At 37.9% G+C, this 23,381-nt stretch overlaps 1 protein-coding gene across 1 annotated transcript in view; it reads left to right on the top strand.

The window, feature by feature from the left end:
* The window catches only part of Gpa2 (Glycoprotein hormone alpha 2), a 188,220-nt gene that overhangs the window by 147,824 nt on the left and 17,015 nt on the right, over positions 1-23,381 (top strand). The window contains exon 2 of the mRNA XM_083119920.1: positions 19,161-19,293. Within this exon, the coding sequence (XP_082976046.1) occupies positions 19,182-19,293 (112 nt within the window). The 5' untranslated portion in view covers positions 19,161-19,181. The remainder of the gene's footprint in view (positions 1-19,160; positions 19,294-23,381) is intronic.

The raw sequence follows: 23,381 nt of genomic DNA, 5'->3' as shown, positions 1-23,381 counted from the left end.
CCTGGGTGTTATGACGTCATGGATTATTGGAATATTGTGAGCAAATCACTACTCTGGTAAAATGGTTATGGACTAACCTGTGACAAGCACGAGGCTACTCAGAATATTGAGTTTTAGATAATACAAGATAGGGTATAACTGACCACACCTTTCTTAAACAACCTTTTGGTCAAGACCCGTCCTCCGCCATCTGACGTAAGTACGGAATGCCTCGGTTGTTAAGTTAGACCTGTGGGATTTAGTTGTCTTAGCATAAATACACTGCAATTTTTCGGGGCTTGACTAAAAAGGTATTATTTATGCTGTAATGCCTAAACCTAACAAGTCTAACCTAACAACGAAAGCACTTTGCCTGACGTCAGAAGGCGAAAGGCGGGACCTGACCAAAAAGTTGCTTGAGAAATGTGCGATAAGTGAGAACCCATTAGATATAAGTAGGGAAAATGATTTATGGTAAATAAAATTCATGAATTTCGCATTTAAAAAATTACATTTTCGGTATATAAAAGCGGTGAAAAAAGATCATTTCGTTGGAAAAGCGGTAAATAAAATTCAAAGTTAAGTAGTCTGCACCTACCTTCTTTAAGTGCTAGCAGCATATTAATTAAATTCAAAGTTACACCTGACTCCTTCACATCCCTCTTTACCATATCCTGAAAAGCTTTGTACCCTCTCAAAAAATTTAATTGTGAACATGTTTTTACAATAGGCACATTCTTGAAAATGTCGTACAAGTCTTCATTGACAATATTTCTTGAATACTGAATAAAACATTAACATTTTCAAAAAAAAAATCTTTCCTGGATCTTCGCGGAGCAAGTCATTTAATTTTGTACAAACCTTGTTGCCTTGAACTCTCGAGCACGTTCAAATACTGAAATAACCTTGGGCATTGTAATTCGCCAAAGAAACTATGAGCAAGTGCACAAGAAGCACGGACACGAAAATCCTTGAAACTCGTATTTTTGTGTAGCACGTAATGGAGACACAGACTACACACGATCTTCTGTAGGCCTCTGATTGGAACTTTTGGACCGCAAACTTTGGCTGAAAAAAAAATAGTCCTACTAAAACATTTGCGTTTTAGCTACAAAAACATAACATTAACAGCAGAAAACTAATTTCCGTATTTTCTGCATGACATCAACGTATTTACGCATTACGTTGGAGCGAGATAGCCTGAGTTGCAGGAATGGAGAAATGAACGAATGGAGAAGAAAGCGGCTAAATACTTATCACTGACACCGTTTGCACTGTGCGGCATTGCGCTTCTGATGATGTAAAACTACTTTACGCAGTCATTGTCACCTGTAATGAAATGTTGTACTTTTACGAGCAAAATAACAATCCAATATTATGAAAGAAGGTAAATTAATGTTTTTTTTTGTTTTGACAATTGAATTTCGGTGTTATTTCGTGAACTTCGACACTTTTCGTTTCATTTCGCATTCTGATTTGTATTTCGCGGAACTTCGTGAATAAATTGGAGCCGAAATTGGTAATAACTCTTATCCACTTGTCTCGAAACTTATATCATATAAGTGAATTTTCGAGTTTTTGCATCTATAAGTTACCGTGTTAACTAAAAATTAAAATTAAAAATTAGGTTTGCTTTGCAGTATTTTTAATACTTCTCGTGATTCTGCTTGTGCTTGATAGTTGGATGATGTCAACTTAAAATAAGTGATGCTTGTTGGGTTTTGTGATTGAGTTCGGTAAGAAGTTTCATGTCTTAACAGCAAGTATACTATATCGTTAGAATGCAATATCAATTGGATATCGATTCTCTAGAGCTTTTAACTATCCTTATTCTAACATTACGTTAGACATGGGGCATGGAATTCTTGAGATTCAGATTTCACTGCCTGGCCAGTTTGATTGGAAATTTGTGCGAACGTGAAACAAACTCCACCCGAAGTTCTCACCTTACCGCTTGTTAAGGTTTATTTTTTTGTTTGTTGTATTTCGTTTTGTGGCATTCCATGCACATACCATACACTTGACTCGAAACTGCTCCACTGAGCTAGACGTCAGAATCGTATTTGTAACCGAGCCATAGTGGTTAGCACGAAATGTTGAAAAGATGAGACGCTTTGAACCCACAATAGGGTGCTCACGTAACAACACTTTCTGTGATATGAAGAAATCACCACCAACAAACGTACGTTACAAAGAGGAGTATTGTTTTTTAGCACGTACATCATGGTTTTAAAGCGGAGCTTTTTCCTGATGTCCTATTGAAAGAAGAAACTGAATGGAGCATAATGACACCTGTTAGCCTACTGTTTAAATGACATCACTAGGGTACGAATTTTGATTTCCTTGCCTCTTTCATTCGTTTGTAATTAAACGTACGCATTATCGTTTACACGCAGGCTATTTCCACGCATATCCTCAACCCCAAGCGTGTTTTCAGGGCGAAATGTGAAATGTTATTAAAATATTTTACAGGGATCACAAAAACTCTTCCTGCTGTTTATTTATTTATTGAAATTTCCAGAACAGCAGAAGCCATTTTAAACCGGAAAGAAACAACAGTAAAATAGTAGACTAAAAAAACACAAAAAATAGGATAAATTAAAAATAATATAAAATAAATAAAAATAAACAAGCCAAAACAGTACCAAGGTAAACAGATCAGTTTCACAAAAGAATTACATACAATTTTTTCTATGTTAGTGATAAAAGATAAATATGAACTGAATATATCTACTTGGTTTGAGATAATGTTGAACTGATTCGGTAGCCTATGGAATAATGAATGTATAGGTATATCATGAAATAACCATGAAAGTACAGAAAGAACCTGCACACCTCTCCGACGGTGCAGTGGTAGCGTCATCGCCTTGCAATCAGGGGGTCCCGGGTTCGATACCAGGTTGAGGCACGTAGTGGTTCGGATCCCACTTTAAACTGTAGGCCCAGTCCCGATAAGCCTTACTGTGCATAAAATGGACTTAAAACAACAAATCAACAACACACCTGCACATTTTTTGGTAATTGCATTATTTATTGCAAAGAGCAACTCGAGAAGTTTCTTACAAGAAATTACCACACTTCTACATGAGCACCTTTAGTGACACGAAAAATGTCCAGCCGGTATTCGCGCCACGTGTGCTGCAGCACGTCGTGAGGGATGGTGTCAATGGCAGCAACAATTCGGTCACGCAAAGCATTCACGTCCACCTTCGTTGAGCAAACTGCGTCCTTAACGTACCCCCAGAGGAAGAAGTCCAGAGGAGTGATATCTGGGCTACGTGGTGGCCAGGGGAAAGCGCCCCCTCACCTGGTCCAACGATCTAGAAAAGTTTCATTTAACACACTGTGAACAGGTAAACTCCAATGAGGAGGTTAACCATCTTCTTGAAACACAATAGCCAATTTGAATGCAGATGTGCAATTTGCGGAAAGGAAAACTGTTCCAACATATCCAGATAATTGTCAGAGCGCATAGTGTCTTCACGAAAGAAAAATGGGCCTATAATCGTGTTATGCATCAGTCTGCACCAAACGTTCAGTTTCGGGCTGTCCCTGATGTTCTCCTGAACGACATGTGGGTTGACTGATCCCCATATGCGAACGTTGTGTTTGTTAACTTTGCCTGAGAGTGAAACGTTGCTTCATCTGAGAACATTACCATGTTCAGAAACTCGAGGTTATCATCAATGCGAGTAAGAACTTCGTTTTTTTAAGTCAGCCCTTTTGAGCTTGCTGTCCACTATAATTTCTTGACAAATCTGAACTTTGTACGCGTAGAGACCCAGCCGTTTTCGTAGCACTTTATGAACTGTTGAAGGAGGCATTTGTAGTTCTCTTGCGGCTTGCCTGATCGACTTCCGCGAGCTGCAGACGAAAACATCACGAACTTGTTCAACTGTCTCGTCGGAGACGCGCGCGTTCCTCCCCACGGCTTCTTCAACTCACTCCCCGTTTCCAGAAAACTTTTGTACCATGCCCTGATGCTCTTGTCCGTTGGCGGCGTTTTGTTAAAGACACGTCGAAACTTACGTTGCACCGTAACAATTGATTTCGACTCCGCAAACCATATCACAGCGTGTGCTTTCTCTTGAGAAGACGCCATTTTCACAAAAGCGACGACAACGCTGCTAAGCATAACTAAAAAAAAAACAACAAAAAAAAACAAAAAAAAAAAACACAAACTTGAGCGTATATGGAACCAAATACAAAAGCCTGCATTGTCGAAACCTTATTTTCAGATTTTTAACATTACGTCGAAACCCCGGAGGTTCATCGTGTATAACACTTTGTAGATCCTAACATATCATTATAAATAGGACAAAAATAAGGAAAATTTGCAATGTTTGAAGGAAAACAAAGAATAATTTAAAATATTGAGGAACTTAGGAAGAAAGCAGTCATTTTTTATATTTCACAAATCCGATGATTTATACAACTCGAAAAAGTCCATCATAAATTTTACAGAGTTTAGTTTCGAGTTAGAACACGTGACAAAACGTGTGTAATGGTTCATCACACAAAACAACGAGTTGACAAAGAACTTGGGATGCAGAACAATGAATTGGATTTATAATCGATTTCATAATTTGCAATCCTCATGATATGGTCCTTAGCATAACGAAGTGCAACTACATCTATATTGTTATCGAGCTACGGGTAAATTTTAGCAATTCTTGTGGTTATTGGGGTGTAAGGTGTAAGTAACCCTTCCACGTAGTACACCCAATTGTCAACCTCACTACCCGGACTGCATTTTGCAGACTAACGAGGCTCTGGCATCTACGGCCAGTATAATCCTTGTAGGACTGTGTTTGTGTTGTCCTGTCTTTTGTCCTTTCGTGTGCTGAGTACCTTTTTATAGCTTCAGCTTTTAATCCCAGTAAAAATATTTTAGTCCGGCATTACAGTTATGTTATGTTATATTTTAGCTGTGGTACGGGGCTGGACTCCGTATAATGTAAAAAGGTAAAAAAAAAGAAGTAAAGTGTTCCACTGTGCTTAGCACCACGCCATGAAGGCGTATAGAGGGTGTGGGGTAACTCCGTATAATGTGACGGGTGCAAAATAGCCTAAGTGTTGACGCACCCAAAATTACAAGTTCAATCAATGAAACAATTAATCTTATAGTTGATCTGTGACACCTTTAATTTCTTTTTTATTAATAACCTACACGTGTAGCAAAGCATCTTAAATTACCTCAAATACAACACAGCAAGTTGCACAATTATTATTTTCATTCATATTCATACTTTTTCCTAAACTAATATGTTAATTATTCTACATGAAACCTCCATAACATTATTAAACCATACATATTTTAGACCACATGCATTTTTCAGTGTGAATTTGAGAACATTTATTATGATCTCAAAATTACAGGCGAGACCATAACCAACACAAAGCTCAACAAACAATTAAGAAGATGGAGCTATAATACTTCATCATGTTAATGTGAACTATTTGCATCAAAACCGGTAAATATTAATTTAGAATGGCTATATTCCACGAACCACAAATCCATTTTGTTCAACAGCTAAGGACGGTCGTATATATCAATGAATACAATGTAATTAACTGAGGTTGCATAAAGTTAGCTTCATTTTTTGTTTATGAAATTATAATGGTCTCTTCTTCAACGAACCCAGACAGAACTTTTATGGTTTCCTGCTTTCAGTGTGTATAACTTATTAATTATATTGAAATTGTTAGTGTCTTACAGTATTTAACTTGTATTTGTTGAATCTTGTATTTTGTGATTCGGATTTCTAAAATTCTCACTCATAATTTATGAACTTTGTCGGTTTGGAACAACCAGAAGTAAACAATTGTTATGCCTTTTAAATTAAATTACTTTACTTAACCAACAACACTCGACAAGTCCAGGTACCGGAAGTCCGTATAAGCGAGACGGGAGGGACAATCACTTGAACTCAACACTGTGTACCATATGATTTCCTCATTAGTGTAGAACCTACAGAATACCGATAATGTGGCCGTTATTCCTATCGGATTGTAATGAAGGGGACCCGAATTCGATTACCGGTTTTGCCATAGTGCAATGATTTTAAGCGTTTTATGTCTAGACACTATTAGGCCGATCTGGATATAAAAGTGGTCGTAAAACAAACTTCTGTTGTGTTGAAATCGATTAATTTCCATCCTACTTCAACTATTTCCGTAATTAGCTCTTGCAGGAATTCGTTAACAATTTCATTAGGGTACATTATAATGATATGAAGAAATCAATTTTCTGTACATTGAAATAAAGGCACATACTTTTAAATAGAATTCATATCAAGTCCTTCAAGAAACAAGACATTTTATGTTGTAAGAACGCTCTTAATAATTATCGTTTGCCTATCTACAATTTTTGATCACAATTGCTGTATTCTAAAATAATAAAAATAAGTGTATCATAAGCAAGACAGTTTAAAGCGTTTGTAATACGTACGTAATAATATAAAGTGTTCAGAGCTGCCATCTCTTGAGAGCGGGCAAAGTTGTGACCTTCCAGAGTGAAATGACATAAAGAGCCCCTCAATTGGACAATTAAACAATTTAATTTGTTGGAAGGTCTTAATGTGTTGCCAGGGGCGGCGCCAGGGAGGCGCGAAGGGATGCTTGCGCACCCTCTAATTTTCTTCCGCGCCCCCTTCAGCACCCCCTAATCAAAACCTATTAACTCTTACAGTGTCATATGTCGTAGTCCCATTGAGCGCCCGAATGTTAGGTATTGCAGTGAGACCGCCCCTGTTATTGTACGCAACAGCCAAACATTGAAGGAGAAGTCGTATATATTTTCCTGTACTGTCGCCAGTCTCTGTAATGATCAAAGGCCGTTGTTTTTTTTTTTCGTCAGTACTGTTGTTAAGAATTGTTTCTTCTTTTGTTTTAAGTGGCCTGTTTGTGTTTTTCGATATTTACCTACAGTTCAGTGAGGTGTATTTTTGGCATTGTTGTTAAACAGTTTTATTGTCCGCCTGCTTGTTCCCAAAGTTCGCGAAGAAATGTTACAGTTCATTGATGGGGATAGTGCGGCACAAGGGGATTTTAACAAAGATGAAGTTGCCGTGCACTTCGCGTTTTATCCTGACACAGCAGCATCTGGAGCAGACGGAAGATAGCCAGTAGCGCAACACCAGGAAAGCATTACCACACCCCAACCTGGTCGGAAATCAATTCTATGGGGGGGGGGGGGGGAGCTGGGGCAAACATTGAAGTAAAATATTAATAAAAAAGCAAGGCTAACATAATCTAAGAGTAGCAGGACAAAATTATACTCAAGGTGGAATTAGTTTTCAACTTTTCATGTATTTCATTATTTTTTCTTCCAGACAGCCAAGTGCACCTGCAGGGTGGGACACAGATAGGCAAATGTCATCCTCGATTTCAAGTTTTACGCAAATAAAAATACATTTCGTAAAATTTATTTCGTAAGTTCGTAAAAGTTCAGAGCAGTAGGTAGGGGACGGTGAACAATCTAAATTAAAACGTTATAGAAGAGAGAATGCGGCGCACTATTAATTCAATATTGTTTTTAGTTTGAAATAACTTTTACATAAAAATTTTCTTGCGAGCGAAGCTAGAAATAAATACCATTCATTTCTGTAATGCATTGTAAATTAGCAGAGAGAGAACTAAGATCAGCTGTGTACTTCAGACTGTTACTGCAAATCAGTTTCGTTTTAAAATCATGAACAATTGTTTGGATAAAAATGAGCACGCACATTTGAGAGATTTTATATCATTTTTGCTGTTGGTTTGTTGTGAGGAGGATGAATTGATTATGCAAGGCTTTTAAATAATATGTTTTATATATGTATTAAAGAAACTTTGAATACGTACACAATTCAGTGTTAACATGTTCCGTATGTATTTTCTCCATGGTGCATGTTTGTAAAAAATAGGAAAAAATAGGTTAAAAACCTAAAATCCGCTGTCTAATAATAACGTATTTGATACTGCTACTACTACTACTACTATAATAATAATAATAATAATTGGTAATAATAATAATAATAATAATAATAATGGCATTATTGTTATTATTAGTGGCACGTATATCCTGGTACTTGCACCCCAGACAAAATTTCGTCGTTGCGCCACTGCTAAAACATGCGTGCATATTTCATGCTTTCTTTATTTTGAACATCGCACCCCTTAAATTTTATTCCGAGCCCCCCTCAGCATCCCCAGATGATTAATCCTGGCGCAGCCACTGTGTGTTGCACACAACACACAATACGAATGAGTTCAAAAAACATTTGTTCTGAACCACTATCAAATTTCTAAATGTCTTAATTATATCTTACGTTTCAGTTCACAAATTTAATGCAAGGTTCGCCCATAAATAGAAACGAACTTTATTTTTTAGGAAAGAAAACAAGTAATTACCTTCAAATGACTTTATCACCTTCAAAATAATAACCAGAGGAGGCAATACACTTTGACAAGCGTTTGTACAGGTCTTGGAAACACAGTTGATAGTCATTGACAGTAAGCGTTTGCAAAATACGCGTAACATTTAATTTAATGTCCGCGACGTCGTCAAATCTTCGCCCTTTCATAGCCATCTTAAGCTTGGGTAAAAGGAAAAATCAGCAGGCGATAAGTCCGGAGAATATGGAGGGTGATTGATCACTGTCATTGAATGCTTAGCAAGGTATTGTTGTACAGACAATGCGGTATGAGCCCGAGCATTATCGTGTAACAGAAACCATTGTCAAGAATTACAGAGGTCCTTCCTAACCCGCTTCATCCTGTTTCTGAGTCGACAAGCACTTGCTTCTAATACCACTGATCAGGCGCGTCGCCTGATAATGTTCGCATGAGCACGTGAACACTCATGTATATGTCTTAAATTACGTACATATTAAATGTACACACACATACGAATATTAATTCGGATGGTAACACTGACTTCCATGGTGTTCAACAGAAGATGTTGAACACAATTGCTGTGCATGTTGCATAGAACTGACAGCTAAGGGGTTGTTGACCACCATACCCCGAAGATGTTCACTTCGCTGTGCGAACACTGATGCAAGCGGCAATACTTCTTACGTTCGGCACCAGAGTGCAGCATATACAAGGCATGTCTAGGGATACTCGAAAAGGTCTGTGCTACATAGTTGCAAACTTTAGTGAGAATACCGTAAATCTGGAGGATTTTAAAAGGAAGGGGGACAATTTCCCCGGGTCCTTCTTCTTTTACTTTAAATATACCGTGATTTTGGGGGGAAATTGTTGAAAATAAATTGAACTTTTATTCTCACTTTTTCAATTGAAGATGAAGTTACAAGGAAGAGGAGTAAATCTTCATTCAGTACAAAAACAGTATTGTGAACACTCGTATGTGAACTGCACGCGACGACACTGCCAGTGATTGATTGTTTGGTTTTCAGGGACAAATTCATGGTGGATCAGTCCTTGGGAATAAAAAAAAATGCGATCAGCAATACCTTTGTCTTCGATTTCGACATCCGTGCTTTTTTCTTTACGGGCGAGAACTGTCCTTTCCACTGCGCACTCTGTCTTTTTGTTTCTGGGTCATATTGTAAACACCAGGTTTCATCTCACCATACTGCCCGTATCATCTGTAACGTTTCGGTAAACGATTTACACAATTTGTAACAAAACTTTATGCTGTAATTTTGTTCCATTTTGATGCGCATATTTTGTACTCCGCCTGCACACGACCTGCATCTGAAGTACGCTTGCCCCTTTACCGACTGCTTGTAACAGCTTGAAACATGCACTGACGGGAAGTTTAGATATAGCTCTTTGCAGTGTTGCCAGAATACGGTACAATTTGGTTTGGTTCTTTCTTTTTGACAGTACGGTTTATTTATGGGCGAACCTTGTATTAGCTACTTTTACAAAAAGTTAGGTAGGCTATGTCAACTCATTTTGAGGGGTGTGGCTGTATACCATGGCAGTTTATAAATATCAGTGTAGAATCATATTCTGTCGGCATGGCCCCCTAATGAGGCACGATTATTTTAATTCATATCGTAAAGAACACACGGATGAACTTACTGCCTCCATGTAATTTTAAGTTATAGTAGATGTATTATAAGAGCATTGCATTCTCTTGGACTATGGTGGTGCTAGCCCACGATGAAATAACCTGAGTACTTTCTCCTGCCTAGCCGAATGGCTTGCCTGATAAATTTCAGCTAACGAAAATAAGTATTTTAGGTTAGTTAATCTTTATAGAAAAAAATGCAAAATTGTTATCAGTTACGATTGCAAAAAAGGAGCTAAACTGTTAACTTTGGTGCACCCTAGTGCCCACCTGAGCTAAATGCTTTGGTGATGGCATCAACATGTTCATGACATAACTCGAACCATTCTTCGGAAAACTCTTACAAAAGGAAGGCAATAGACAGACACCCATGTAGAGATACAGAAATGATTATTTTAGGTATATCAACAACCATCTTGTATATTGAAGCATTGCCGTTTGCACTTGTCTTATGACATTTTATCATGGTTTTCACACTCAACATGTTGATCAAAATGTTGAATACCAGCTGACCACTCGCACTGTATACAGGGATAACGCGCGCAATCCTGGGCATTTAAAGTGTTCGCCACTGCAATGTGTAGTGCCAGTCTTTTAGAAATTTACACTACAAGTTAGTACTCCATTGTTGACTGTACCTCAGTAATCAGAGAATCAAGACTAGGGGAGAAGTGCCTGCCTTTAAAAAGTAACTTTAGGGAAGGGAAAAAGGTGGAAACCTGTTGTTGACTTGTCCGGAGAGTAGGGCATAGCAGCAGCCTCAGAAACAGGTTTTCATCCTTTCTTGCATTGAAATTGCGTACTGGAACGTTTTCTTGCAGATTCTGAGCATACCGTGTCTTTGATTTTTGATAACATCCCATAATTTGATACAGTGGCACCCTTGTTTGACTTGTAGAGAGATTGACAAGCTTTATGTCTGTGTATAAAGAAAAAAACGGTAAAGATACCCCCTGCGCATTGTAACATGTCGTGCAAGGATTTGAAGGGATGTGGAGGTATGCTTGACAGGCTCGTCCAGTTGTGGATGTGATCTGATCAACACCACGCTCTGAACGCCTTAAACCCGCCCCCTTCCACCAAGATTGCCTCCAGGACATTTATTAGTTGCTGGGTGAATCCTAGAGTCCCTCCATGCAGTGCCATTGCTGGAAAAATCCCACCTGACATCACACATACTGGCTGGATGACTGGTATCGAGGACACACTGTTTAGTCTCTGTATCAAAGACGGTTAATCTTATGTAATTAGTGGGCGGTAAAGTTCTCTTGGTTTTCCCGACACTTGCACAATTTCTAGGGAGTAATTGGCTCTGAATTCCTTCTGGAGAAATAGGAGAGAACCTGACACCTACATGTGAAGGTGCTCCTTGATGAAATTCTACACACCCACACTAATTGAAGGCATTGGGGCAAGAGAGTGTCAAACCACGTTCATTCCCACTACACACTTGCAAGACGTTTTAAATGAAATTACATGAAAGTCAGTTACAGACGTCATCAGGAAAAAGTTAGATTACATGTTTCAAAATACAGTGTAAGTGAAGATATGTGGATTGGTTTGAAGTTTAAAGACTGTCTTTCTCCCCATTGATCCCGCCAACTTTTGTTAACTTGGCAGTGACGTAAAAACAGAATTGACGATATCTATCTTTAAAAGTGTTTACCTTGTGTATTGCAATTTTCCCTAGTTAATTCATCAAACATGATTTTTTTGTGTATGTATATCGTGAGTGTAAAGAATGTATGCAGTAAAACGAAATTGGCAATGTAACTTCATAGTGAAATACGAACGTGCGAAATTACGATGTGAAATTTTTTGCAACATTACAAATAATTGTTTGTCTCCCTTCGTGTGTACATGTGCATTAATGATTATGTGTGTGTGTGTGTGTGTGTGTGTGTACATACAAACAAATGTGCACAGTAGAAAGTGCATACAGAAGGGTAAACACGGACAGACAGAACAATGGTACAATTAAATGAAAGGCATGAATACATGACATTTTTTTTATGCCTGATGAAAAGAGTCGGGGCGAGGTAGTGCAAAGCAACAATTTTGTTGTTACGAGAAAGCCAGACTGAAGTTCAAACACTAAGTTCAAACACAAATCTGGGTTTTCACTTGAAATTTCTTCTGACACTCGTACATTGTAGTTTAACCATATCTGTCTGTATAAGTGATTTTCAAGTAATTTAATCTAAAAGTGTTGCGATTTCGTGGTAAAAAATGTAACACGACACCATCTCGTCCCTACTTCTTCAAGTGATAAGAAGATTAATAACTAAAATGCTAACTAACTTTGGAAACTTTCCACAGCATTCTAGTGCATAGTCAACATCTATTGGACCTCCGCGATTGTGTAGTGGTACGTCGTCACCTTGTAAACAAGGGATTCCGGATTCGATACACGGTGGAGACATATAGTGGTTCGGATACTCCTTTAAACTGTAGGTCCAGTCACGATTAGCCTTAAGTGGACTTAGGACCAAAACTCAGATCAGATCTCAATATACACTGGATTTAAACGTTTTATGGATTATACAGTAAAACCTCGTTAATCCGGACTTAAGTTGACCGGTTTAACGAAAGTCCGGATTAACTGAAATAACCTAAATGAACAGTAGAAAGTGCATTAAAACTCCGTTTATAGCAACAAAATACGTTTATTATGGTGTATTTAAAGGGCATAGGCCTAAATACACTATACAGTACAGTACAAAATTTGCGGGAAACAGAATTTCATCAGTGGTTGTCTGCCTTTTCTTTGGGAAGTTCTCTTGTTGACTTCTAGCCACATTTATTAAAATCTTGCATCCTGCTTTTTTCTTTTCTTTTTTTTTCCTTTTGCCTGTCCGAATTAAGCGAAGTCCGGCTTATCGGTGTCCGGATTAACGAGGTTTTACTGTATAGCATTTGCTTGGATCAAGTCGTAAGTTAGGAGGGCTCAAGACTAGGGCACCACGCACACAGGGCCACATTCAAAGCTTTCTTTTTTAAAAAAATGGACAACAAAGTTAGAGTATGGGAAGGAGAGATTTACACTTGGCAGAGGTATATTCAGGTAGCACGCTGCTGGAATTTTCTATTTCTCAAAATAGTAGTAATAATACGATTTTAAAGGTTTTCTTCAGACACTAAGACATAACTGAAATGTTCTTAAATATGATAAACTTATGTTAAAAATCAGAAATATTTAAATGAGTTTTTCTTTGTTTCCTGATTTCAAAATTTGTATTGCAGGATGTCCGCACGTATCCCAAACCATGGCATATGAAGAAACTATCGAAGGACGCACATGAAATGTCGGTGGGGTGGTTCGCGGAGGGTGCGGGGGGAGCCAAACCATAATCCTGACTAGCGCACCAAAATGTCTAGCTATGGTTGAAGTAGTATTTACTTTTCCTTTTTTACTGTAACGGCACCTAGTTACATATAGATATGTTTTTTTCTGTAAATGAGTTACTTTTTGAGGAAAGTAACGGTAACACAGTTGCTTAAAAAATTAACTTTCCAAATAGTACTTATTTTACTAATTCATTCAGGCTGGTTAATTAAGTGGGCGGAGGTATCTTCAGATCCACCCCCTCCCCCCATCTCCACCTTCAATCCCCTATGACGCAAGAGTGTCTACGTGTGGAACGTTGTTTCTCAGTAAAGAATAAGGCTTAGTAGTGGAGTAGAAGGATGATTTTTCTTCCTGGCTACAATGGATCATTCCTTTCTCCCCAAGGCCCGGGCGATGCCACGGGACCATCCGTGACAGAGAGACTGATATGGCCGCTGGGAGGCTCTTTCCTCTCGACAACATGGGCTTCCGGTTCATCTTCTGGAAGACAAAGACGCATCGCTTATGTAAAGGGATTACACATTTTTGGTAGTGTCGGAGCATGTAGTAACATTTAACGCGCATGGAGACGTTTGATGACAGTACGTAGTACGCCTTGGAAACTACTTTCTTGGAGGCCAACGAGAGTGGTCACAAAAAGTATTTGCGTGATTGTGTCTTCTTCAACCACGCGCTGAGTGCTAGTTTCTCCTTCGTCAATCTCTGAACACGTACAAACGGTACACATATGTCAAATGTGACATATTTTTCACTTACATATACCAGGTGGTTATAATTAAAGTGACGGTGTTCAGAGTGGTACAGCACGGGCTGTAATGAGAGTAGCAGTCTGAAACTTCGTAGATATGCTAATGAAGCAATGCGCTCGCGAATTATGCAAAAAAAGAAAAAAAAGTTCCAATTCTCGCCACCAGGGTAAAAAATGGCGCTGTAAGCAGTCAAAACTTGGTATAGTTACAGGAAAAACACTATAAATCGCAGAAAACAATACTCTTTGTAATAAAATATCGCTACAATTTCTCTATTCGAATTACATGAACATTTCTAAAGGAAAAATCAACAAGCGTCACCAACAACAACCAGGGAGCTCACACAATGGTTAGGCAATGTCACCGACTTTGATTTCAGAGTTACGGAAAATTCCACGTTTTGACTGCTTACAGCGCCATTTTTTACCCTGGTGGCGAGAATTGGAACTATTTTTTTTTTTTTTTTTTTTTTTGCATAATTCGCGAGCGCATTGCTTCATTAGCATATCTACGAAGTTTCAGACTGCTACTCTCATTACAGCCCGTGCTGTACCACTCTGAACACCGTCACTTTAATTATAACCACCTGGTACTTTCACGGTAAGTTCAGGTCTGAGTCCACAATTTAAATAGAAACTGAATTTTTCTTGCTTCCTTTCAATAAACATCAATAACTTTGATGATGAACAATTCTCGACTTTCGACGTTCCGCACACCCCTAGTTACGACAGTCAACATGACTCTGGCCGCCTCCGTGGCGGAGTGGTTAGCACAGCGCGCCACGTCGCAAGAGGTCCCGGGTTCAAATCCTGGCCTGGATTGATTGATTGATTGATTTAGTTTATTTTACTTCGCGTTTTGTGCCTCTTGGCTAATTTGCGAAGATGGGGATGAGTGATGAAAGGATGAAATTGATGAATGGACATTCACAAACAACCAAACCCGACCGGAATTCGAACCCGGGACCCTTGGCGTCGCAGCGCGATGTGCTAACCACTCGGCCACAGGGTCGGGCTCCTGGGCTGGACATGTGTGTGTTCCTTGTGAGTGTGTCTTCATCAGTGCCATCAAATCATCACCCATCCTCATCTTCGCGAGTAGCCAAAAGTGGCAGAAAGAAGAAGTAAAATAAAGCAAATCAATCAATCAATGAATCTAATGTCTCTGATGAAAACGCTCTCTCGTTATTTTGTTGAACATGACAGCTAACTGCTGTAATTAATAGCCTGTTAATAACAGAAAACTGTATTATTTGTAATAAAATATCGATAGAATTTCACATGAACGTTTCCCAGATATCACAAGGAAGGGGCAAGATTTCCCCCCCTTGCCCTCCTCTATGAGTGCCCTTTTCTGAGCAATTTAGAAACCTACAGGATAAAGAGAATATGAAATATTTTTGATGAAATCTCCATCAAGTTCTAATTTATTACCATCTAAATAATTTATGTTACTGTAGTAACTTCATTAATGTATTCTGTAAATCACGAATTGTTGATTTGCCTTGTTCTGATGACTGCTCATTGGCCTATCCCAATTACAAAGTAAATACACCTCAATCTTATTTCACGTCGGTCTTATTTCTCTAGGTTAATCGCAACGGTGAAGATTAACTGATGATATAGATGACCTCTATGTACAGACTGATATGTCCATTTCTCACTCAGAATTGAAATCGAGGATTTGTGGATTTCTTTCGTCACAATGGTCTTCCATCGCTTCCGGTTAAACAGTGATCATTAAAAAAATACTCTTACGAGTTTTACACTAAATTTGTTTTTCAAAATCTAGATAAATGATACATAGAATAGGAAGTATTCGTTTTTTTTAAGTTGAGCATTTGAAAGTCTGGCTTTTGACAAATGAGCAATGGCTTGAATTCATTTAACCTTTTACAAAAATACCGTAATTTTATTTTCTTCTTTCTTACTTGGAGCACCTGGGGCTTGTTTCGAGGAACGATTTGGAATTGTCCTTCCAGGGCTCTCGGAAGCGAAATTTAATTATGGAACGTGGAAAAGAAAAACCATTATGTCGGCCTTCTTGAGTGGATGCTTCAAGGACATCTCTCAAATACACTCTTAAGCGAAAGTGAAATAAATGAACAGAGAAATGCGTGTGTGTACACGTGTATTCAGAGATGGCTTAGTTACTCATAAAAATTAAAACGTTTCAGTTAACTATAATTTCCTCCTAAAGGTAAAGCGTATACAATGAAGAGTTTCCTCCACAATATCTTGTGTTTGAGTTTTGTTGTAAGTCAACTTTATGCACGGATGGACTAATCGAGAGTGGGCCTACAGTTTAAAGTGGGATGCGAACCACTATGTACTTACACTGGGTATCTAACCCGAGATCTCTTGAGAAGGTGACGACGTTACCACTCAGTGGCGGCGCCAGGATTAATCACCTGGGGGTGCTGAGGGGATGCGGAATAAAATTTAGGGGGTGCGATCTTGAAAATAAAGAAAGCATATAACTTTCATGTACAAAATACGTTTTACACATATGCAACATGGAGCGACGTAACAAATAAGAGCATGCATATGCAACATGTAAACACTACATTGTGTATGTATTAAAAGTTTCTTTAATACAAACCCACACATTTGTGTATATATATATATATATATGATTTAAATACATTACATAATCAATCCATCCGCTTCGTAACAAACCCACCGCAAAAATGAAATAAATTTGTCAAATGTGCGCGCTTTTTTTAATCCAAACAATTGTTCATGCATTTAAGACCAAACTGCGTAGCAGTAACATTCTGAACTGCGTAGTTGGTCTCACACCTCTCTCTGGTAATTTACATAGCATTACAGAAAAGAATGATAATAACTTATTTTGAAATCGAGGATGGCAATTGCCTCTCTGTGACCCCCTCCCCCCTTGAGGTGTCCTCGGCCGTTTGGAAGTTGAACAATAATTCCATCTTGAGTATAATTTTCTCATGCTACTCTTAAATTCTACTAGCCTTGCTTTTTTTTACTTCAATTTTTGACCCCTTGCCCCCCTCCCCGATAGAATTGATTGCGGACCAAGTTTGATCTTTGTTCTTTACACAGGTTTACAGGGATTGAAAAAGTTTCTTTGTTGACAAAATTTTATATTTTTCTATTATTTGCGTTTTCTAAGAAATATTCGGACGAACGTGGATTTGTTTATTAGTTACAAACTAACTAGCTAACACAACTGACATAATATGTTAAACTGACACTACTATGAATTCTGATTATTATCAAAGAATACTTAACAATATTTTAAATAGTTTATAATATATTGGCTGGAAAAAAATAGTAGTAAATTTAATGTGAGAAGTTCATTGAGAAACGAAGCTACATCATTATTGGAAGGTTCTTTTTTGTCATTCTCATATCAAATCCTTGCACAAGAAGACAAAGCGAATGAGCTATTGAACTATATAAAGAGCCAAAAAAAAATAATTTACTTTAAATATTGATTTTTTTAAGTAAATTAAGAACGACGAGTTGTAATAACAATAAGTCAAAAATTAGAATAAGAATTCAGTAGTTGCAGTGGTGAATGATCAATAATCAAATTTGTGAGAAAATTACAATAATTTATTTTGTAGTCGTTATTATTTATTTTATTATTATTATTATTAATAATGATGATAATAATAATAAACAATGTTCATATATCTCCTCACAAGAAGACAGGAGTGTTTCTTAGAAATATATACTTTTCCTGTTCGCATATTAATCCAGAAACGTAGGGATTCACCCTCAAGGAAAAGGAGTTTAATTGGCCAAATGGTTATACGTACTTTGTTTTTACAAGGTATGCAGAATAAAAGTGACAATTGAGTTATTATTAATGAAATATTAAAGATTGTGTCATTATTACATTTAAAAAAAAAATACTACACTAAATTTTGGGCAGAAGTCTCATCTCTGTATGTAATGTACGGACCTACGTGTTTTTTGGCGGAAAGTCTATAGTTGGGGACTTGCTTGTTGTTGAAATTATTTCAAAACTTGTGGTCATATTGCATGCATTAATAATAATAATAATAATAATAATAATAATAATAATAATAATAATAATAATAATAATGTATATAATTGAACAATCGAGATCTTAAATAGGATAATGAGTTAAACAAGATAAAGAAAAGCTCAAACATAGAGGTGAAGGCACTTTATATGTCTCCCCCCTATCTACTCTCGTTTCGGAGAGAGAAATGTACAAGTAATGCAATCCGATTACAAGATTAATTTCTTTAACGCTTCTGTTTGATTACTGGATAATCCCTTAGGCCACGTTTCCATGGACAAAGAATTGAACTGAGTCCGAGGCACATGAAATGGATCCGAGAAACAAAACAGATATTGTTACAGAGAACTTCTTCAGGGAAGTTCTATTCCTAGTGTTTATTATGTGAATGTTTTTAAAGTTAATTAACTTTCTCATTGTTATTTCTTACTTGTTAGATTATATTTGTGTGCTTGTGCCGCTTTAATTGATGATGAATTATTTCATTCGATGATGCAGATTTTATAATACAGGGTGATTCAATAATATCCGGACATTTTCACAACGCCATAACTCTTCACAGAACTGCAATATAGTAACGTAGTACCATACATTAACTTGAAATGAAATCTCTGAAAGTTTCATTTCATCTAATTTTGTTGCATTTCGTTTCAGCTAAAATGCCGTCGCATGTAAAAATCCGTTTTGTGTCATTGATTTTTGCAAGACAAACTCTGTCCCCGTGGTGCGAAAGACGTTTCGAGGACTTTAGTAGAAGGTTGCACCAGAAATGAAACTTTGAGTGTTTACCTTTCTATTCATGTATAGTACGTTCCTATATTGCAGTTCGTTCAAGACATATCGCTCTGTGAAAGTGTCAAAATCATTTTGCATTACCCTCTATTTTAAAGCTTTTCTCTTCATATTACATTATATCATTACCCCATTTGCTCAAAGATTCTAAAACAGAATTTTAAGTTTTAATGCACTAAAGTAGCCTATAAATTTAGTTACAGTGTAATTGAATTTTAGTATGCTTTCTTTTCTTTAGGCGACGTACTGCAAAGCGTCCATGACTATGAGTACTGCAAGCCGACGACTGCTGAAAGCTCTTGCGATCCTCATTGTTGCCAACTCCTGCTTAGCCAAGCACGCATGGGAGAAGCCAGGCTGCTACAAAGTTGGTGAGTAAACATGAAACCATTTCACGGTATAATACCTGAAGGACTCATTTTGGCTAATTGGAATTCAATGGAACCGAGAATCAAACGGAGACATCAAAAATTTATTTTGAGTTGCAAGTAAAATACAAACCTTCATTTTAATATTAAAAACGTAAATCTAAAAATCATCCTGACATATTTAATCAATATCACTTTGGCAGAAACACCAACAAAACTAAAGTGAAAAAAAGAGGCAATACATGTGATGTGGTCAGCCTGGTGCTCCAGTCGCCGTTATCCCCCTCCCCCCACCTCAGGTACCCATCGATTGGAGTAAAACCCCGGTAGGCGGACAATTTCGATGGCGGACAATTGCGATGAACACAGAAGTGAAAGGGCGGTTGGACAATTGCGATGACAATTTAAAACTTCCATCAAATTGGATTGGATTGATTTGGTGTTTTAAGTCCACGTTAAGCACAGTAAGGCTAATCCGGACTGGACCTACAGTTTAAAGTGGGATCCGAACCACTATGTGCCCCCACCGGGAATCGAACCCTGGACGGACCCCTTGATTACAAGGCGACGACGCTACCATTTTCCATCAAATTGAAGGGTGTCCTTAACACCCCGTAGAATACCTCTTACAAGAGAATTATGTGATATATTGATATTTTCGGCTGGGAATTTGGTTCAATCAAGTTTTTCCACATGGGCTAGAGCAAACAGACAACTTTTGAAGTCACCCGTTTCCTCATATGTGCGAACACACTTCCAACTCTCTCGTCGATTTTAATATCACCTGACCTTCTAGATTAAGTTCCATCAGCACGTACTTGATGTTGGTGTCTTCTGCTTGGCTCTTCAGGCAGGTCAGAACATCATGAAGTTTTGGCTGCAGTCTTCCAAGCTACCTATTTATTTTGTTGTTCCAACCTTCTACAACATTATTAGTTCTGTGGCGCCTTTGGTTAGGTAAGGTTAGGTCCTGATCGTAGCAATTGTCCTACCATTAATTTGTAAAATGACCTTGACCGTCAAAATCATCGCAACTGTCCGTGACGGCTTCATCGCAATTGTCCGCCATCGCAATTGTCTTCGAAACACCAGTTAGCCCTTGATTGGAGTGAGAATAAAATTCGGCAGATGACAGGGAAAATGTAGAAATTAGAGGCTGCATATGGAATGGAATGTAGCTATATCGATGTGAGCATAAAAGCGCTCATACGCAGAAGTGTAAATACACGACGGAAATCCGCTTCTTAAATGTACAATCACCGGCAATGAAATAGGACACCTAAAGTACTGGCTTCCCCGCAGTGCTGTGTGTGCTCCCTGGCGATAGCAAAACTTTCTATTGAAAAGTTGCTCTTCAAATGGGTTCATCGCCGTAGAGTTAGGCAACACATAACGCGAGTCTTTCAGGATTTATGTTTTTGATGCCGGTGTCTGTACAATATGTGTGGATTTTGTAGAACTTGATGCCCCTGTATGAATCTCGCGAATGATGGAAAAGGAAAGAGAAGAGGAATAGCTTACGTAGGATTTCTTTCGAAGGGGTCTGGAACTGAAAAGTTGGATATTGCTAGGCTGCGTTTTAGAGGGTGGCGGGATAAGCATAAAATATTTTGTAAACCAATTTCTTAACCTTCACTTTAAAAGTTATTGAAGGACAAACTTGGTAATCGGGGGGTTATTTTAAGGGAGAGGGTGCATTCACCACTTTAACTTTTCCACTTCATTACTGCTTTCATTTGAAAATTTTCATTTTCTCAAATTTATGGAGGGGCTACAGCTCCATAAGCCCCCTCCCCACGTACTCAACCGCAGAAGGGGAAAGACAATTGTAAACTCTGAGAGGAGGAAGGTACATTATACCACCAGCATTCAGATATAAATGGAAAGATCAGTTACATCAATTCGCACTGAAATGCATAATTATAGCTCGCTTATAATGATCAAGAAGAAAATGATAAAAAATCAGGAAATTGAGAATCTAAGGCAATAAGAGATGATTCGTATTGACTTGATTGAATTTCTTTGAAGCCGGTCAATTATTGTTGTTTTAACCTTTTTTCCCTTCGAAATCGTACAAAGAAGTCAATGAGTCACCTCTTTGATATTTGCATCAACAAAGAATCACCGCCTTGTTACCCAATTACACAAGAACAGAAACATATATATATTGCTTGCGTCTTCTTCATTTCCCTTGCGTTCATTATGAACTTGTTTTGTACAAAATCTTGGTTAATAGAAAGAAATATACGTATTCTTCCTTTGTCCAATGTTCTTGTTAGTTTCGTTACGCCCCAGTTCCTCGTGCATGACAGAAAAATACAGGAAGCGCTGCTACGTTATTATTTTAATGAACACTACGTTCTTCTCCCACAAAAGGGACTATGAACATATTGATGAACAGCTGGAGGCAAAATGAGAATATAAAATACTTTCGAGACGGCAGGTCAGATGTTACATTCAATTTTGTTTATTATGGGACAACACTTTATTGAAAACAACAAGCACGTGCTAATTTAATTCCATATGCAACGAATTCGATTGAATGAAATTAATGCAGCCATAATAAAACTAACGTGATTTGTCATTTTCTGTAAAAATAATTCATAGTCTATTAATGGAAATATAAAACTTGTCTCTTTACGTACGACAGAATAATATTAAAATTAGACACAACAGAAGACAAATTGGATTTATATTTACGGCACCAAATTTGTTGGCGAGATGTTATTTACAAAGTGTTTCATGTTGGGCAATATACTTATATTGGGATTTTCTTTATCGAGACGCTAATCCCAAACAATACTTTAGACAGATTATTTGAATACTTTAAATACTTACACCATTTCATAAGATGGTAACTTTTCTTTCAAAATGTCTATCTTAATATTTCTGTCTGTGTGGATGTGTGTTTACAATCCAATAGTCGATAATTTTCTTCAAAGAAAGAATTTGTTTCGCATAACTCATTATCAGGAAAGTTTTCAGCAAATTGTGAACTGACGATATAGTTTATGTTTCGTAATTTACAAGGCACAGTACACGTCATCATTTAAACTGAAGCAGAAAGTTATTCATAATGACACTTGCAACTTGATAGTAGTTCAGAGTAGTTACTGCAGTCTAATTAGGTAAGTTGTTTTAACATTGCAAGTCCATTGATCATTATTAATTGTCGTGAAAGTTTGAAACATGCAATGAGGCAATCCTTTGGAAGTTAAATAAGTGATCATGACGTTCATATTGCATACTTACAAATCTATCTTTAATGATGGACCGAACATAATAGATATTGCATTACTACTTTTTAAACTTTACTTAGCACTGTTTTATTAATATTAAATTAATCATTCTGAAATCTTATTTGGAAGTTATATACGAGGCGCTTCCAGAAAGTAAGTTTCCCTATTTTTTTTTTTAAAAAAACCAACACAGTTTCAAGAAACCATTTATTGGCAACAGGTACAGCAAAGGTTCGCTATTTTTCAACATAGCAACCACCAGAATTGAGACACTTGTCGTATCGTGGTATCAACTTTTGGATCCCACTGTCGTAGAACTCTGCCGCCTGTGAATGGAACCAGCGTGTGACAGACGTCTTCAGCTCTTCGTCGTTGCCAAAACGCTCACCGGAGGACAGGAATTTCTTGAGGTGCAAGAAAACGTGAAAATCGCTGGGAGCCAGATCAGGACTGTAAGGTGGATGATCAAACAACTCCCAGCCAAATTCCGTCAAAACAGCTGCTGTGCGCCGAGCCGTATGTGGACGAGTATTGTCATGTAGGAGCACAACACCTGCAGTAAGCATGCCACGCCTCTTGTTTTGAATGGCACATCGCAATTTCCTTAGTGTTTCACAGTAATGGTCAGCGTTCACCGTTTCACCTCTGGGGAGGAAGTCAATGAGGAAAATGCCCTTCCTGTCCCAAAACACGGTGCACATCACTTTCTGTACCCACAGCGTCTGTTTGAATTTCTTCTTGACCGGAGATCCACTATGCCGCCAATGCATTAACTGCTGCTTGGTTTCCGGGATGAAGTGCGAAATCCACGTCTCATCGCCCGTGACGATCCTGTCGAGGAAATCATCGCCG

This window comes from Lepisma saccharinum, chromosome 3 (assembly GCF_977018435.1).
Source record: "Lepisma saccharinum chromosome 3, izLepSacc3.1, whole genome shotgun sequence".
NCBI lineage: Eukaryota > Metazoa > Arthropoda > Insecta > Zygentoma > Lepismatidae > Lepisma > Lepisma saccharinum.
The sequence above is the reverse complement of the archived record's forward strand: the minus strand, read 5'-3'. Positions and strand labels throughout refer to the sequence as shown.